The sequence below is a fragment of the Athalia rosae genome, chromosome 4, assembly GCF_917208135.1.
Source record: "Athalia rosae chromosome 4, iyAthRosa1.1, whole genome shotgun sequence".
In the NCBI taxonomy this organism is placed as follows: domain Eukaryota; kingdom Metazoa; phylum Arthropoda; class Insecta; order Hymenoptera; family Athaliidae; genus Athalia; species Athalia rosae.
The window spans coordinates 7,543,674-7,563,219 of NC_064029.1; the positions used below are offsets into that span (position 1 = coordinate 7,543,674).

At 40.5% G+C, this 19,546-nt stretch overlaps 2 protein-coding genes across 2 annotated transcripts; one reads left to right on the plus strand and one right to left on the minus strand.

Moving 5' to 3' along the window:
- Window positions 1-3,079: 3,079 nt before the first annotated feature.
- LOC105692646 (cuticle protein CP14.6-like) lies at window positions 3,080-5,257 on the minus strand. The gene is made up of 2 exons (XM_012411970.2): window positions 5,111-5,257; window positions 3,080-3,939 (listed from the first exon to the last, which is right to left on the minus strand). Exons 1-2 carry the CDS (start codon window positions 5,120-5,122, stop codon window positions 3,526-3,528), a joined length of 426 nt encoding a protein of 141 aa, XP_012267393.2. The 5' UTR covers window positions 5,123-5,257; the 3' UTR covers window positions 3,080-3,525.
- Window positions 5,258-17,578: 12,321 nt separating this feature from the next.
- Window positions 17,579-19,418, plus strand: LOC105692633 (endocuticle structural glycoprotein ABD-4-like). The gene is made up of 2 exons (XM_048654759.1): window positions 17,579-17,835; window positions 18,532-19,418. The coding sequence occupies exons 1-2, from the start codon at window positions 17,794-17,796 to the stop codon at window positions 18,907-18,909; spliced, it is 420 nt and encodes a 139-aa protein (XP_048510716.1). The 5' UTR covers window positions 17,579-17,793; the 3' UTR covers window positions 18,910-19,418.
- The last annotated feature ends 128 nt before the right edge of the window (window positions 19,419-19,546 follow it).

The following is a 19,546-nucleotide window of genomic DNA, read 5'->3' on the forward strand; positions in this document are numbered from 1 at the left end:
TCGGTTGCATTGGCATTTTTTTTGGATTACGTCTTTCTCGCTTTCAGCTTCGGACATCGAGTATAATAAAGCATCGAACGTATTCGGTCCATCTAAAAACCGCAGGATAAATCAGTTCCTAAATCCAGTAATCCCGGGGTAGCTGTAAGGGTCAACGTTGGGGAAATAAATTAAAGATCTCATGCCTAACCAACTTCTCCCTGTCCAATATAACAATCGAAGGTTGAAGACGAAAAAAGAAAAAAGAAAGAAGAAACTACAAACGTACTAGCGAAAGAGATAAAAAAAATTGTACTAGACAATCCTGACACCGAGTGTAACGTGGGTCAGTTGATATGTGACCTGCACGCATGGATCCCTCCAAATTGATAAGAGTTAATTTTCGCCGTATATCGCCGAATGTTTTATCATCATTGGCGTTGAAGATCGAAGACACGGGTGTGCGCGGTGGTTGGGTAGTTGAACTCAATACCGCAAAGTCACTGGAAACGTGTCTCGAATGAAAATTATTTCGCCGAAGGTATCGGGCGACGTACTGTACGTTACACGTATGTATCATACGTATGTATATACTGCACGCAGGTATACATATAATGTATATATTTGATTTCTCGTGAATCTCACCGCGAATAAAAATCCAACGGGCGAGGACACGTCATTCCACAAATAATGATGACACCGCAGCCTGTCTGCAGTAATTCGATGATTTTTATTTTTTGTTCCTCCCACAGCCGATCCTCGTACATTCGTCCGCGTCGATTCCAGCGGCAGACTTTTTCTCACTTGCATATCGACCTTCTCCCCGCTTTTTCTTCGACTTTGCCGTCTAGGATTTTCGCGATAAAAATTATCAAGAAAATATCTTGAGAAACTTCAAAGTGGAGAATCAGAACAGCTGCTCGGATATCGTTGCAAGCGGGAGAACAGAAGAGGCGAATCGAAGCGGAAGAAAAGATGAATGAAATTACCGCATCTGAACTCGCGCACGTGCGAACGTGCGGTCGAAGAGAATTGTCCCATTCACGAAAAGGCGGCTGATCTTTTCTCCGCTTCAGAATCGAGTGGGTTTTTTCTTCGTTTTTTGAAGGTTTCTCCTTTCGCGTCATGAATAATCTTCGCGTGGACGGGGTCTAGAAGAGATTCGTATTCTTGAACTTTCGGCGAACATTCTCAGGTGCAGATTATTATTCTCGTCGATGCTGATAAAAATCCAAAGCGGCTTAATTTGTGAGCTATAGAATGCACAAGCCATAGAGATGAGCTGCAGAAAATTGACTTGCAAGTAAAGCAACTCGATAGAGGGAATCGAATTATCTCTACGTACGCGTAGGTGATGCACGCCGTAGATAATATTTATAAAAATTGGCGTAGCTGCCGTTTGCGGCTTCATTTTTTTCCTACTATCCGTACACGTAACACTAAAAATATTATAACGGTATAACACGTGTGCGTATGCAGCATCGCGTAATAATTATAATTACGTGTTCCCCAATTGGGATTTGAAACAATCACCGCGGCTCTGTTACGGCAAAAAGTAAATTGCTGGAATAACTTTTGAGCGCGTGGTATTAGTTGCGTTAACGCGATATCATTCGGTGATTCTGAATTTCGCCATGGGCGAACGAAATAGAAAAGAGAAGAGAAAAGAAATTACAGTGTGACTATGTGGAACACCGGTGCTCTCCGGCTGTTAATTTGTCTCGGTTCTTCCGGGATTTCTGGACCCCCTAATTTGACGGTGAGTGCAGGGGGATTAGAACCGGCTTCAAATCGGCGGATCGTCGTCATGCAGTCTAGCTGGACGAGTTTTCGATTCTCACTGACTCGTATATACTTATGTGCAGGTCGTTGAACTACGCGGGAAATTAATTAGATCCCCGATCGGGCGATGTCCACTTTGTTCTTCTTCATTTTTCCCCACATTCGCTCTCCGACTCTGAAAGTTCGAATGACGATGAATGTCGATAAATAATTTGTCAAGGATACTTACCAAATTTTTCACAAGTCGCACTGCCTGAGTTACGAATTAATTATAATATGTAATTCACCTCCAATTACATCAACTGACTGAAAGTCTTACGTAATAAAAATGCCGAATACTTGTTTGCTTGTTATTGATTACATATTATTTTTCTTTAATTATTTTAGTTCTTTTTTCGTATCGACGTACGTGGGTTTATTCGGTTGGTTTTTTTTTTTTATGTTTTATTTTTAGTCCGTGACGAGGAGGAGGTATTCGTGCAGTAGGCAATCACTTCGGTATGAGATACGTATGAATATTCATATTTTTCTATCGTTAGCATCACGGACTGCAGTAGCACAGGTGAGACGGGGTGCCAGACAGAATTGGGTCTAACAACCGCGTGGGTTATTCGAACATTCTTCTCTGTTTTTTTTTTTTTTAACTCATTTCTATTTCCTTCAAATTGTTTGGTATGTGCTTCTTTTCTATTTTTCACGCGGTCCCTTATGAATATTAATTTTCTCACCACTTGAGACTCGGCTGGCGAGCATAGAGTTTATTATATACGATGAGGCAAACGAGTTATTACCCAGTTGTTTACCGCCTCATAATTATTACGAATAGTTTGTATTTGGGGATCACATAATGTTTTACTTCCTCCGACGAAATAGCGCGGTGGCCTCCCATCGACTGGCATAAAATCTCACTTTTACTCGTACGCTAGGGTTCGCTACTTTCTCGAAAAATGTTTACTTCACGAGGTGTTTACGCCTGTTTATCTATTTTTTTTTGGTTTCTTCAATTTTGCGATTACGTCAAGACCGAACCAATAAAATCACAACGCTTGCTCACAATCAGGCCTGCTCACAATCAGGCCTGCTCACAATCAGGCCTGCTCACAATCAGGCCTGCTCACAATCAGGCCAGCTCACAATGAGAAAAACTTGAGAAACTCGATTCTTAGACTAAATTTGAAATTAAGACTCAACTGGTCCGTCAATTAGTTTGATAGGTCATTCGGAATTAGATGTAAAATATTTGAAATTAAGCACAGCTTTTTCACGCTCACTATTTCATCATCTCATGGACCGTGGTATAAGCACTGGATAGTCATGATTCTTTCAAACACGATTTATTTACACATTCTTTATTCTACCATTTTACTTTTTTCTCATTTTTGATTTCTCCAACCTATATGTATACTTCATTCGTATTTAAATATACGGGCTGCGTATAAAACATTACAATATACATTAAGATAATTAATATTATATTATAATTACAGCAAGTTTTGATATCGGGAATGGATCGGTAAGCCAAAAGACACTGCATAGATCGTTGAGTTTTTCCGTGATCAAAAAATGAAAGACAACAAAATTTTGACCAGGGAAAAAGAGGAAATTAAAAGAGTTGACATTGTCGGCTACGGCTAAAATCATCGCACAGCGTGTCTGAAGGCTTGCTAATCGGACTCCGGGCCCCGATCACCGTGACGTCGTCGACTGAGCGAAATTATTTAATAAAACGATATTTAATCCGGAGGTGAAATCTTCGGGTGATTTTTAGTACCGTTGTTGCTGGTTGGAGCCGGGTGCGTCGATGTCATTCTCCTCGGGGTGGGCGGCGATGTAGGCGAGAGCCTGGAGAATTTCTTCTGGGATTGGGGGAGGGGTTGGGAAATGATCTCCCTTGGGTTCGAATCCGTTTTTGCCAGCAACGTACGTCACTGAGATCGGGATACCGTCGGGTCCGGTGTAGCTGTATCCTCCTCGGACGGAATTCGCCTCTTCCGGGGTTCCGGCGTTCTCTTGGTATCCTTCTTCTTGGGCCTGAATACCGTTTGCGGTCTCGTAATTAAACGAGTAAGAACCATCGGGGTTCGGACCGTCCTGAGCCTGTCGGAGGATCGGAATCGGCGTTGTATTGTCCAGAGGAGCAGCCGAGGCGACGGTCGCCAAAGCGAAAAGAGCGATAACCTGTGGATAACAGAGAAATATGACGTTTGTAATCAGGTCGATAGAATTACCATAGCTTCACGTCTCGCCAACGATCCGTTCGCAGATTCATGTACAGGAGAGGGGACGGGGTTCGATGCGCGATCCCCGGATTCAATTTCGTTTTGTTAATTCGACGTTTTTTTTTTTTTTTTTCTTCAAGTTTCGCTTCCCGTGTAATAAGCGATGTAACATCGTGAGCGTGAGACTCCCGTTGGCCCACCCATGTGTTCCGCGAATTATACGTGTGCCACTTATTTTGGTCGCAATCTCTAAAGGAAGATCTGCGCCACGGATTTCTCTGCAGATCTTCTTCACTTTTTCAAATTTATTAGCAAAGTTATATCCTTGGATCGCAAGGTCCTGATCCGGGTTCAAGGCAGACGATTGTAGTTTAAAAAGCACGTTTCTCTCGAAGGTAAGCCGAATCCACGACGAGTTTTTCTCGCTTTGATTATTTGACTTCATCGATTCCCGGCCCAGAAACAAACTTCGTTGAAAAACTGGGAAATGACTCGGTTCATAGAGACGGAGATGTCGTTATGTCAGTCGTGAGAATGACGCGATCTTTGCGAGGAGGGTAACCTGCAGCGTCACGACAGTCACGAAGTCCGCTTCTTCCTTGATTACGAAATTAAATACCGCAAGACTCTTCTTCATTTATTCTTGATTAATAACCAACAGAACTACACTTGCTCGATAGGCCCCCACGGATTATAGTTTTGCAATATTTATTCATCGGGTAAATCATCCCAAAAAAAGAAGAAAAGAAAAAATCAAGATAAGTCGATACATTTCCCAATTATTCTGCACCGGTTGATTCGACTAATGAGACATGTATTTACGTGTTAAAAAGTGAAACCATGTAGATGTGAAACTCACGGGACCGATGAGCATAAATATGAATATAAATATTCACTTGCTTTCATAATAATCGGTATAGTTTTAAATCTTCGGTATACGTGAGATGCGAAGAAGAAATATTTCTTTTTCCAAATTAAATTTTTAATCCAAGAAAGTGAGATGCGTCGCCGCGAAGTAGATTTTCTTCGAGTAGCCCAACCATAGGGCTGTATCTACGTGTGCAGGGAATCCGTTAAGGAGACTAAAACTTGCGAATCGGCGTTGGCGTGATCTGGACACTTTGACTTACCAGTCGGTTCATGTTGATAATTTTTGTTTTCGGTTTTGTCTTGCGAGAGCCGGAGACTGCACTGACTTGTGGTTCTCGGTGCGGCTTGCGCTTTATATATCCGCACCGCTAGAATTACGGATCTTAAGAAGCGAGGTGGGCACCCGAACAGACCTGGGTAAACCAACCCCCACCCTTTTTCAGGGGGGGACCGCAGTGGGCCAGCTCGGCGGAATACCGTAGGCCCATCACCTCGGCTACCTCACGGTGTCCCGGGACGGGGCCAGTCAAACTGAGGTCAAACTCGATTCAGCCAAAGGTCAGCATCTCAACCTCCTGATATCTCATTCCGTACATCGCATCCATCTACTTCCCCTTCCACCGCCGCGCTACCGAAGATTCGCCTCTACGTATCGATGGATGAAACTTTTTGGGGCCTTAATTCCAACGTCTCACGGGACTCGCGTACACCCATACCTCTATGCGCGTACCTATTATACCAGTTTTACATCACGTAAGGATGAATGATCGGTTGCGCGAATCACCGTAGGGACTCTTCGAAAATAAAAAGTCACTTCGATAGATCTGACGTAATTGCAACGATAGTATTCCGAGGATAAAGTTTAGAAAATTTTCATCGATGATAGATTCTTTAGCGATAATACAATCAACGACAGCCCGTTGAGTGCGTCTATTGTTGAAAGTTACACACCGTTTCACGGTTCGTTACAAAACGGATGATCATATTTTTCGTTCTCTGAGAACGGAAATATTGTATGTATAATTTGAAAAAAACATTCACAGTCTTCGAAATCCTCGGGCCATTTAATTTCGGCTATTGGCTATTGTTCCTACGTCGTTCGCTATCGTTTTATTCAATTCAACGGGTTCGGAATGAGGTAATTTTACCGAAAATCATTCTCGGCTATTATTACTTATTGTTAGCTCATCGTCGTCATATTTTACTCGTGCAGCCCGTTCCACGACTTACAACTAATCATCTCTCAGGTATTTCTTGCAGGAAAAAAATGAAAGAAAACAACCGACATTTATTCAAATTAATTTTACAACGCCTCGATTAATAATAATAATCAACGTTAAAACAGAAAAACAAATTGAAGAAGCCTGGTACTTATATTACACTCAGATTTAACACCCGAGCCGGCAGGAATTGGCGTAAAGTAGTGTTATTCAGCGCGTGATAATTAAGTCAAGGCTTCGATGCGATTCTCCATAGTCCATTGTCTATGTACGCATCCGTAAAAGTAATTCGTTTGCGAGTGCATCAGACCCTGTTGAAAACGTTGGTGAATTTATTCGTACGGTTCGATTAAACTTGAAAACGATTAGCGGCGAAGAGAAAATGTCGCCCACACGGTACGTCATATTTCTGATCGCATCATCACGGTCGAGAATGATCTTCCGATCTCTGAAAAATTTATTTATTCATTCCCATTTTTTTTTAAGAAATTAATTAATTCATTTGTAGGCATATTTAGTCGGGAATATAATTTTTCGAATGCATTTGTTGACTGCGAGTAGCTATGTATTAATTTAATAGCTCATTTCTCAAGGGCCACCGGATTCTTCTTCCTTTTTTTTTCAGAACGTTATTTTTTTTTTTTCGTTTTACGATTCGGTACCGCCTATTTTTAATCGAGGTTGTACCCACAATCTGTGAACTTTTCTCACCGTCTGCTCTTCTCATGATCCTCTACCGTTTGGGTTTAATAGTTGCTCAAACGTCAGAAATGTTGAAGAACGGATTGCGTATGTATTGAAACGAAATGAAGTGAAAATAAAAGAAACAAAAACAACTCCCCGATCTGTATGTTTTTTTTTTTATCCACGTGCACGCATGTATTTCATTACCGTGACATTACATTACATAGCCTATAGACATATGTACGATGTTATGAAGCATATCTGACACTGTATACTTTCACACGGATTAAGAAAAAAGAGAAAAAAAAATTGTTCTAATTATTACTGGCCTCACGACTAAATCTCTTTCGATATCGTTAGATAATTATTAGCAATATCGAAAGTAGTTACAATTTTAACACCTATATAAACTAGATTAGAATTCCATGAGCAGAACTTTTTTTCCTCTATCTTTTTCTTGGTTTGATTTTTTTTTTTTTATATCACATCGAATATTTGACCCACTTTTTAATCTATATAGGTGTATCAATAATTGTACGCACACGAGTTATGCGAACGGTGATTTAATTTAGGTCTTTTTTGGCGTTTCTATTTTTTGGCTACTCGTGAAAGCACCAAATTACTCCCTCGCGTAATGCAGATATGATGTCACGTCGGTAGAAGAAAAAAGAGTGAGAGGGGGAAAAAGAAATAAAAAAGCGAGGGAATCCCTGCCGGGCAGTGAATTATCTGCCGTTTGACAAACTACCTTGTACGCATTTTGTTTTATTTATTTTTTTTCTTTTATTTGATTTAATAATTTTTTTCTTTCGTCTTTTCCCACCACGGAGAGCCGATTCGTTATTGGCCGTTTATTTCAAAAGTGTTGCAAGACAAAAGATGATACTCATGGACCTACCTGAACGTTGATTCGAAATATCGTTTTCTCCGAACGCGATGTATAACACAATATCAATGAATTTCAATCTGCGTAATTATTATCGTAAAGTGAAAAAAATTTATGAAAAAAAATATCAGCGATTACCTTATTTCACGTCATTACACAGTATACCATCTTCGCTCACCGGTAGTACCTATATACGTATATTTTATAACCACGACATTGCGTACTTTGAATGTGAAATGGGAAGATTTCGCGGTAAAAAAAAAAAATAAATAAAAAAATAAAAAGAAACAAAAAATATTTCAACTCCATACGTCGGTGTACAATAAATTTTCTGCTCCCCGAAATTGAGTCACATGGAAATTCAGGTTCGTCGTTAAATCACTGTTTCTACGTTTCCCACGAATATGTAGCCATAAGTCTTTCGATTGTTTCTTCCTTTTCTTCTCTCTGATCATTCATGTTTTTTTTTTTTCTCCAACACATCGCGGACAGAAATAATGTTCATTCACGTGCGTTACGGTTGTGAATGACTTTTTGACAAAAGGAAGAGAGAAGAAAAGGAAAAAAAAAGAAAACACATCAGGATTGATTAAAAAATATACACGTTAACAAAAATCTCATATTGTTAGTCGCGCATCAGAGACGAAGATAATCATGTGGGTATATACTGTGTATCTGTTGAAAGTAACGAATCGTTTCTTATACGCCTGTTACGAAACGCCGGGCGATTGTCGTAACTGATAACTATACGTGTATAAGAAGTGATACCCCGCATCGTGTAATTTGCGAGATAAAATAATGAGCCTGTTTTCAACCCTGTACAAAAATTTTTTTTCACACCATACTCGGAGATAATGCAAGTAGAAAATTATATGATGCCGAATGGGAGTTCGGGTGCAGGTACGCTTACGTACCTATACGTAGGTAGGTAGATACGGTATACCTGTACGGAATGAAATGAAATGGGGAAAAAAAAGAAGATATATTTTACGACGTCACATAATTAAACGTGTATTCGAGTCGTACGTACGTACGCATAGGTGGGTATACGTGCGGTGAGGAACGTGAAAGTTTGACTAAAATTCGAGATGTGTTGAAGAGGGAAAAAAATGACGGAAAGAAAATAAAAAGAAAATAATTGAAAAAAAATAAATGACAGAACGCGATCCCTCTAGAATTCCTTGATAAAGATCGTGACTCTGTTATGCTCGGCATATATTAACGTTAATGAAATAAGCTAACAGGAACATACAAAACGCGCCGGTAAAAGCTCGTTAAGAAATCCAAAGAGGGTAATTTTTGTTTGTTTATTTTTTTCTCATAATTTATCGGTCAAAAGACTCGGAAGTTGTACCGCGGATGAGCGAGCGTACAATTACCGAATCACCGATTTCAATTTACTTGCACTTAAAATTAGGCTCGTAAAGATTTTGTCAGTATTAGCGCACTCGTTGCTCGCTTTAGCGAGCGATGATAATTTTCGGTACGTTATGCACTGAAAACGTATCATCTGATTTATTGCCCTCTTTGAAGGTACCACGAACAAACGAGTGAAGAAATTCGACGAGATGCGACGCGTGCACTTCTCTCATACGATCATTGTTCCAGTCCAATTACTTTTCATAGCTTTTTGAAAATTATGCAAATTCTTGCTACTCTATCTCGCGATGTACGCTTACACGCGATAAACTTGCACTCGCGATATTGTATTCGATTACGTTTTTTTATTTCATTTCAATTTTTTTTTTTCTCTTTGCGGCACAAGCCTCGCGTTATAGCCCAAAGCAGATTCTTCTACTTATGCTGCCCCTACCACCGCAGAAACGAACCAAATTCAAGTCACTTATTATGAAACGGTTAACGAAACTGTTAACCATTAATGAATTTGCTAACAACGTTTTACAAGCTGTGTTTCTTTCTGTCCTTTTTTCTTTCTTTTTTTTTTTTTGATCGCGTATATAATTACCATCCTTTGTCGTTTAACGATCTTTGCAACTCGTAAAATATATTTGCATGCATACATATTTCCTGTGGTCGTAACAATGCGACGATGAAAGTATTACGTGTACTAGACACAAGAATATTGAAAAAAGAAGGGTATTCAAAAAATTAACGCCCTCTTACGTTATCGAACGATGTAGATTACCCGACGATGTTGAATTTGGCGAGTTTAAATTACATCGCGGAAGATACGATACTCCCCGTCGCATATGTCCGTTTTGGTTTGGCATCAGGAAGAGTTGCTTTTTATTCGATGTTCTTACGGCGTACGTATACTTTTCTCAGGTCATGGTCAGCCACGGATTGTGCTGCCAAGAGCAGCGTGAGATCAATTAAAATTCAACGTTCGCTCCAAATCGGCAAACAACGAATCCACCTACTATACGTCTACAGCCGCCTTACGGATACGTCGCGGGCGACATTTTTTTCATCCGATTTCGTTTCATTGCCTTTTTAAATGTATCCCGAGAATTGGAAAGTGCCCCGAAGCAAATTTGAGAAACGAAATGATAAACTTGCGGGTTATGCATGTCCCGTTTGAAAACTATGAACGCTATATATTTCGGTTTGCGATTCAAAGAATTTTTCAGGTGAAAGTTTTTTTTTTTTTTTTCCTTTTTTTGGTCTTGTTTCTCTCTTGCTCGTTTAATGTAGTCAGAAGATATTATTCATGTCGTGTTAACAACAATAATAATGCAAGCATGATTCAAGCGATAAATCATCATACGTGCAAAACGTGAATTTCTTCGCGGATGAATCGTGTCTCCCGGTTATCTCAACACGATGAGGACGATTATGAGCGACTAAATAGCTCATCGCCTATCAACACGATTGTAATAATCATGATGTAATTAACAATTATGGTACTTAAACTCGCAGAGCTGCGTTTTTTTTCTGAAGGCGAAAATATTTCATTCCGAAAATTGCAATGATTTACGCGTTGCTATTAGCTTCATCCTGTTAATCGGATGTCACGGTTCTCCGGGTCACGGACGGCCGCGTTGTGGACGATAGAGAAAAATTATGAGAAACGATCCTTGACCAATGTTCCGTCACAGGATCTTGATTTATTTCTTCATCCATTTCTAACCACGTAAGACCACAGGCGGCGTTGTACCACGTGGACACGACTCTTTCGGTCCATTGAATTTTGTGTAATAATTTGATACACTTGTGCAGTTGCGCGTTCGAAACCCAATTCCAAAACGTTAATTGGTCCGAAAACGACACCGGCTACTAGGTCGAAAATTCAAATTTTACGCGTCACGCTCGACAGGTGTGGGTATGTCGCATACGATCCGCTGACTACATACCTGTTTGTCAATATTTTTCCGCACCTTTACATCGTAGGAAGATATATGTTACCTGCGTATTATATTGCTCAATCTTTTTGAAACTTACAGCTGAAAAAACGGTTCAAGGTCAATCTCGCTTCTTCTGATAATTGGGGATAGGAGTCGCAGCGTACCTGATATAACCGAATAATTATTGTTATTATATAATAACGATAATAATCGCGACGCCGATGTAATAACATCGCGGAAAGGTTAAACGCGCAACTGTTTTTTTTTTGTCGATCTGACAAAGAGTTTCGCCTGATGTTTCGCCGCGGCTGTGTCCTTACCTGATATTTTCAGCACCTGCTGAACTGGACGTTAGAAAATCCCGGAGGTCTGAGACGCCCTCATGCTCTGTGACGTGTGTGACGTAACGCTGGAGAGAAAGACGGCGTCAGTTGAAAGGTCGATTTTTCGATTTTTATTTTCTACGAGATCCGACCCCAAAGGAGTCAGCCTTGTAATCCCATAATCCTCCGGTGATATATGGAGTGACTGTTGCGCGAGATTTGACCTCCGAAAGATGACGATTACACTGCAAAGAAGTTTGGTCGTCTTCTGTTTCAAGAGGAAATGGGAGATCCAGGAAGAGAAGAAGAAACATACCCGACATCGGATCGACTGAGAAATTAGTTATAGAATCGGTAGCGTTTAATTATAAACGCAATCACATTAAATTTTATGTCTTACTCATTATTCTTATACCTGTTTATGACTTTAGTCACGCTTGTGTCATCGGTAAGCGCGCGTGGGAGGTTCCAGAAATTATAATGATAGACGTCGTCTGGAACAGAAGCACCTGTTGCGTCGTCCGATCTTCTTATGTTACGACGCCATTTCGGTTTTACTATAAAATCATTACGATAGAAAAATTATTATCACACCCTGAAGTCAGTCTGAACCTGTGACGTGTGATATGAGAATTTTACCACGCTGGCTAATAAAAAGATTTTATAGCTATTACTCCCCTTACATAATACCGATAGAATTAAAAATGGCTACTCATTTCAAACGGATCCGCAATTACGATATCGTCAACGTTTTGATATTACGTAAATCAATTTTTCTCTAACCCGTGTCAAAACTTATTTAAAAACTGCTCGTCAACGACCAAAAGAATTACCTTTCAAGGGAACTAGGTTGGCACTAATAAGTTCTCGATCGATACCTCCTATATCCAACCTCCGGGAATTCAAGGGACTGAATAATTTTTCATAGCATAATTTTCTGAACTAATTGGAACTGAAACTCAGTTTTTTCTTCTTCGATATTTTTCTGATACACTGCCAGAGCTCAAATGTTTCCTGGCCCTATTTTGTCAGCTGAATTCAGCCCTGTTTTTATAGTGTACACCACATCCAATTACAGCTATTTGGCTCAAGGTCGTCAATGATCCCTGTAATTTGGTCCAGCGTCTATGTAATTATCGGAGAAAAGGGTATGTTGTTCACAACGCAAAGCATACCAGAACCGATGTATACAAATACTGTAACTGCAATATTGTCATCGTTGCCATTTTGAAATCGTTCCCATTTTTATCGGGATGCAAAAAGCAAAAGGGAAATAACCGTTGTGATATTTTTTTTTCGCTATTGATCCTCTTGCAACAATAACCAATCTATTCGTTTCTTCGGAGACTTATTGATGTAGTAAAATCTTTGCGAGAAGAAGAATAAATATCACGAATCATCAAGTGTTAGTTTCTTTTTACAGAGAAAAAAAAAGAGCCGCATAATTTTATTTCATTTTTCATTTATCTTATATGTACGTAGCGTTATTTACAATACCGCGTTGAAGAAGAAGATGCGCGGGTACCGCGCGTGAGTTTAAGTTGCAAAAGCGATGAGCAAGATTGCAAACGGCCCTTTTCAATTCACCGCCGTGAAATTCATCCTGCTGTCACGGTGATAACTATAACATCCATATATGCTCGACCAACTTCATATACAGCAGAAAATACCATACGACGTAGTTTGTCGTTGTACGAAACATGTAACATGCCCGTCAATGAAAGCTGTAATTTGTTAGCTCGTTGCGGTTACAGAGGCAGAGGAATGCAACTCCTGATTGGGACGAGTTAAAGGCTTCACTTTTCGTCGGTAACATACCAACCATCTGTTTTTTTTTTCCTCTTCGTTTCGAATTTTTTTCATTCCAAGAAGATTCGGGAGGTCATCTCTCACTTTTGCCTCATTTTATTCTTGCGTTAAAGGGATACCGAAGATACGAATTAACGGGCATAACCAGAGCCGATTTCTTCATTTTTTTATACGGTCTCGTAATTTCCGAGCTGGAATCAGGAATCGGACGATACTAAAGTTGGCGCTTTTGAAACAAAAAACAAAATCAATAAACGGGTTACGTTTCAATATCAACCGATTGACGTCACCGTATCGGTTCATGAGATCGTCTCATTGTTCGATCGGGTAAATCTCTGTGTGTATAAAATCATTTTTAATGAAACATTATAGAAGGAAAAAACAAAATGAATGAAATAACGCGTACGGCTTATGATATTCTATACAGAATTTCACACCGTCTCATATTATAGTTATCAAACGAGAATATTTCTATTATACCAATATAATAGTTGCGTGATTGAATCCTTGCAGGCACGTCAAAAGACATTGAGAAGTGATTAGGACATCGGAATTCACCTCCGTTTCAAAATACCCGACTATTAATCTCTTGCGTATCAGAATATTTCTTTTCTCTCTCTCTCTCTCTTATTTATTTATTTTTCTTATTTTACATACTTCCATAATTTTTTCGCTTTTTTGCTTTTTTTTCACAGCTCATCAACGATCGGCGGATCCTCTACGCGTCCAGTTTATATTCATAGGTCATGGAAAATACCATAAGATATTATTCACAATATATATTTCGCGTGACTATCGCCATTGACCGTTAATTGAATTCTGTTCAATAAAAATTTTCACTGTGGTACATTTTATGAAAAAAAAAACATGAATTAATAAATTAAAATTAACAAACAAATAGCATGCAATTCAGATGTATGCGTGATACATAAAGAGTGCTCGGTAGACTGTAAAAACTACGTTAAAAAAGTAGGTGGAAAAATTTTTGTCTTTCAAATTTTTCCTTGCTAAGATTTTCGTTGTTAAATTGAACTGTTTTTTTTTTTTTTTTTTTGTTCTCTCGTTTATATCACGCAGATTTTGCCGTAGCGTAATTAATGTGAGAAATGTGTATTATATTGACGCGTGAGAATTCGGTAGCATATGAAAATTTTGCCAGATGGGAGTTATGAGAAATATTAACGAAAGTGAAATTTATGGATTACAGTCCATTGGCGGACCATTGGGAAAAAACTTAGATACTTTTCTCGTTTTATGCGGAAATTTATAGTTTTTGCGATAGCTCGGTTTCGCCGAAAACAAGACGGATGTGAGATCGACGGTTTAAATTTTGTCACGCCTTAAATTTTAGGATCTTGTTTGCTCGGACCAAGTTTATCGAAATAATCATCCTCTGTTTCTGCGGTCGGCTCTCGTGTCAGTCTTGTAAATTATAATCATTTTATTTATTGCAAAACTCGATGGATATTCACAATAATAGTTCCGCCTTATACTCGTGCGAAACCTTGAACTACGCGTACACCTGTAGAAATCATACCTATTTTTAATATCCACTAGATTGTTGATCATCGACCATTTTGCCTGCATTTTCTGGATTCAGCTGTCAGTTTTTTTTTCACGCGTGTAATCCTTCGTTCGTTTAATTCTTCGTTCAGATTTGGGATGATGTTTTCATACAAGCTGAACGACGACGGGGTGTTTTTGGTTTTCCAATCACCTTATGGCGCTTCCTCGATTGTGAAATTTAAATGTTCAGCATTTGTTGTTAGACATAAAAATTTCACGGGGGGGAACAGAAGCCGTTCGTTGATATAACGAATGATTATTCGCTCACGGGAAGCGAACGACGAGGAAATTCGATGTTTTTTTATCGTACGACTATCGGAATGGAATTTAAATTTTCAGATATGCGAAACAAGAAAAGAAACACGTGTTATTATGTTACGCGTCGATTTGGCAGCGGCCGAACTTACAGTCCTCGGTTCAACGCTGTGCGTTTTGCATAAATCCAAGTCGATGGGATATACGAGAAAAATGCCGATCGTTGTTCGACAAAAATTCAGAGCGCGTATATCGGCGCCAAGGTTTCAGAAATTCGGTACATGGCTGAATCTTGAAGATACAGCCGCATTGTGCGACAAAAAATAAATTACAAAATGGAGAGACGAGAACAGGATAAGAGAGAGATACAAAGAAGAGCCGAAAGGAGGAACAGCGATGAATTTGAACTATTGAGAATTACGGCGGAATCGGATTAATGCCACCAATGGTTGAATGAAACAAGAAACGCATGTAATGTCAAATGTCATTGAATAAGACAAGAAAGAAGCAACGAATTCTTCGCCAGAACCGAAGGATGAAAGAGATGAAAAATTTCATACGAGATAAGACGAAAGTGGCGCGTGGGTTGCTCGGAGATAAGTTCTATTAGTTACCTATTTGGTTGTAGTTCAGGTTTGAAATAATCTGACGGCTTGTTCTCCATTAGCTCACATCCAAAGTTAATTTGGCCGTTCGTCGAACGATTACTTTTTCCCATAAATATGAACGGTCATTCGTGATGTGAAAATAAATTCTACCGGTTCACCTTGACGCGCAAGGATCGAATTGACATTTCTAACGAATTTTATGTCATTGTTGCTCGTCGACGATATCTCGTGAGATTTTTCGGTTTTTGCGAAATTTACGTGATAATCGACGGTTCTTCGTACGATTGAAATGAGAAAAAAAAAAAAACGAACTTCGTGCGATATTTATGCAGATTTCAACAGCGACAAGGACTCGTAAATCCAACGACTGCATTTTTTGACATTGTACATCACTCGCACGCCTCGTATGAATAAAAGATCCATGCACGATCCCGACACACGACGTCCTGTAGATTACACGATTGGCGTTTAATCTGCTTCCAATCTACTCGCGTTTTTCATTTTTCTTCCTTGCTTCCTTTCATCTAATGAAATGACTAAATGCGTACAAGTAGTTGGACGAAGAACAAACTGTGTTTTACCGAACACGTCATGTCTGTCTATAGGTATAAAATCGTGACGTCAGTGTTTGAACAACTCGCACAGAAGTTGTCTTAAAAAATAGGATAAACTTGTATTTTGTTTATTTGTTTGTTTTTTTTTCTTCGCTTATATCGCCTCTGCCGATAGAACCACCGCGGTGATAGTCATCGACAGATTTCCGTCAAACGTCCTCCACACGCGCCGTATTGCGCCTCTCGGCAAATAAATTATCGCTTATTTCGATTCGTTGGATGGAATTGGCGAATAAATGATTCCCCCGTGTTCCGGTTCGTTAGATTTCGTCCCGCGATTCGTATTATCGAATTCCAGCTTCCGTGACACACGTGAGGTATTCGTACGACCGCAGCTCAGGTGTCACGGTACGACCTTCATTAATTACTTCCCACTAACAATAAGAGTCGCAATTAAAAATCAATCGGACGACATTTCAAAGTGCCGAATCTCATTGTCGAGCAGCTCTCGTCGGAAACAAATCCGTCGGTGAATCGGATAGCGCCGACAGTTTCGATGGAAAAAGTTCTACCGCGAGGAAAAGATGATCGTTCTCAATGGTAGGGAATATAATTGCGCGCGATCGGCGAAAATAATGGCAAACGGCGAATGGGTAGTCGCTCGACTTTCACGCCTCGGAGGTTGTTACATTAACTTCCTCGTGTGACGTGTGATAAAAATATTGTCTAAAATGAGGCGGGGAATAAATTGTTCCGGATGTAATAACGGCTGTGGGCGAAAGATCGCGATGGAAGCGGTTGTGAGAAAAATCGAACTCATCGGCGGTGTCGAAACGAGACGCGCGTATTACGATACGTAAAAGAACTGCGTGAGCAATTACCGTTGGGTATATAATCGATAATAATTGGGCTAGAGGTCCGAAGCGTCCGTCGCCGCTATTACACCCCAGCCGCTCGATTGTTACCGGACCCAATGCGGTGACCCGCGTCTCGCAGAGAGAGACTAACAAAGTCGTAAAAGTATAATCGCACGGTAGATAGGCGCGACTATTTCTATGTATATCGCCTCGGTCGCCGTAAGCTGTCATCCTTATGCAAAGTCCGCAGTTTCATAATGGCTCAGATACGCCATAAACGATGACGAATTGACCCGTTGCATAACCCATGCGATCCCTCAACGCGCATTCTACTCTACGTACGCGCACACGATTCGTCGTGTGCGTATACATTACCGAGCCAGTGAAATACCCCATCCTTATTTCTCGGGGCGTGTGTAACACGCGCGCGCGCCAATCTCGGGAAAATCTCGCGTACGTGTAACGCGGGTATTATCGAGGTATTATTCAATCTCTTCGGAGATTGAACGACGCGATGCTTAGCGGTGAATGAACGACACCGCCGCGCTATAGTGTCGATACACAATGAATCCGTACGTACGTACGATTCACCTATACGTAACGAACGTCGCTTCGTTGTGTGCGCGAACGTTTGGACATTATATTACGTACATTTTGACGGTAGTCTGCCGTAGGTGATGGAAAAAGATATTCGATTGGGATGGTGTTTGACAATTTAGCAACGTGGTTGGTCGACGCGTTATTCGCGTGCAGGCGTCGATTCCGTCGGGAAGAAGTCAAAACCTGTCTTCAAACACCCCCACCTGTTAGGGTGGGGGCACACCTTAGACAGGAGGTTTCGGTGTCCCTATAAAGGCGAGTCCTCCCAAGCCGAACATGTCAACGAGAAGAAATACCCAGGCAGCAATGAACGCTTTGGTGAGTCGACCGTCCAGTGTTTGTTCTTACGAAAAGAAATAAGAAAATAGAGAAAGAAAAAAAAAAAAAACGAAAACGAAAAAATTCAACTCCCTTCGGAAGACGATCCGACGCGAACGGAACATTTTTCTAATTTTCATACGAAATACCTTGGCGCGATGTGTGTCGGATTAGCCTCGATCGTACGGAACGATACGTGGTTAGAAACAACGCGACACCGACAGCTTCCAACCGGATGACGTTCATTCCCGTCGAAAAGATCGTCGAACATCAACACGTTGGGAATTTAAAGCGCTTTTTCGGTATTTTTCGCGTACACGCATTTTCGTAATCTACATCGTCCAACAGTGGTGGTTTTCACGCGGGGGTGGAGTTGTGGTGAATCTGAATATTGCCTGTTTTTCGAACGGGACGAATAGTTTAATAGCTCACATATCGATTGATAGGCGATGATAGGTACCCACTATAAATCGTGTCGATCCCACTAGAGAAAAAAAAAAATTAAAAATCAAAAACCGGTTATCGGTAATTTATTGTACGTAATAACCGTTGTCAGTGAGCCGTTACGCTTATCTATGTGTTCGATCTTCAACTGAACAGAAATTGGTATCGATATCCATAGATACCCGGTGAATTTAATGGACTAATTTTCATTATCTGAGAAAATTATTGTTACCGTTTTTCTATTTTTTCTAGATCCTCACAGTCCTCGCTCTGGTAGCGGCGGCGACAGCTGCCCCCGTGGAACCAGAAGTTATCCCGATCGTCAGCCAATCCTTCGAGGGTCCGAATCCCGACGGGTCGTACAAGTGGGCATATGAGACCGGAAACGGCATCAGGGCTCAGGAACAAGGTCTCATCGAAAACGCGGGAACTCAGGATGAAGCGAGCTCCGTTCAGGGTGAATACGCTTACACGGATAACGAAGGGAATCCATTCTACGTGACTTATACGTCTGGAAAAGATGGATTCATACCCAAAGGCGATCACTTTCCTCAACCGCCACCAATTCCCCCAGGTATCTTGAAGGCTCTGGAGTGGATCGCGGCTCATCCGGAAGAGGATAACTTGTAGAAAAGTATTTACAATATTTACGCGATACTTCTCGTCGAGTTATGTTGGTTCTGTTTTTTTTTCTCTTTACTTTCGATTGTGGAGGTGGCAGTTGAAGTTTACCGAGCTGCATGTCGCGAGATGGGCATGACGTTTTCATCTCCAGTAAGTTTTCGACTACACCGACTCTGAGAATAATATTTCTAAGGCTCACGTCGTGAGCTTTTAAGCTTGAGAATTTCGCGTATCTTCTCTCACGATAATTTCTTGAAGTTCGTTCATCCGAGAACGAGCTTATCTCCTTCTGGCGGGCGACCCGCGCGAACGTCACAATATAAACAGAGGGCTTAAAATCATCCCCTCGATTCCGGCTCTGTATTAGATTTAATATAACGAGTTCAAACATTGCGCCGATGTAATCGAGAATCACGACTAACTTGTAAGAAAAACTTGTACCTCGTAATCGAAATACTCCTGCATTCTTTTCTCTTCGATTTAATTTTGTAAATAAATAAATTGATTTACCTCAATTACTCCGTTATTGTGAGGCCTCACAACCGACCATGTAAGGGGATTATACGGACCACAGCCACCGAGTAACGACACCCACGCAGAGATTCATAAATTTTAGGATTTCAGACGCTCCGACGTAGCACAA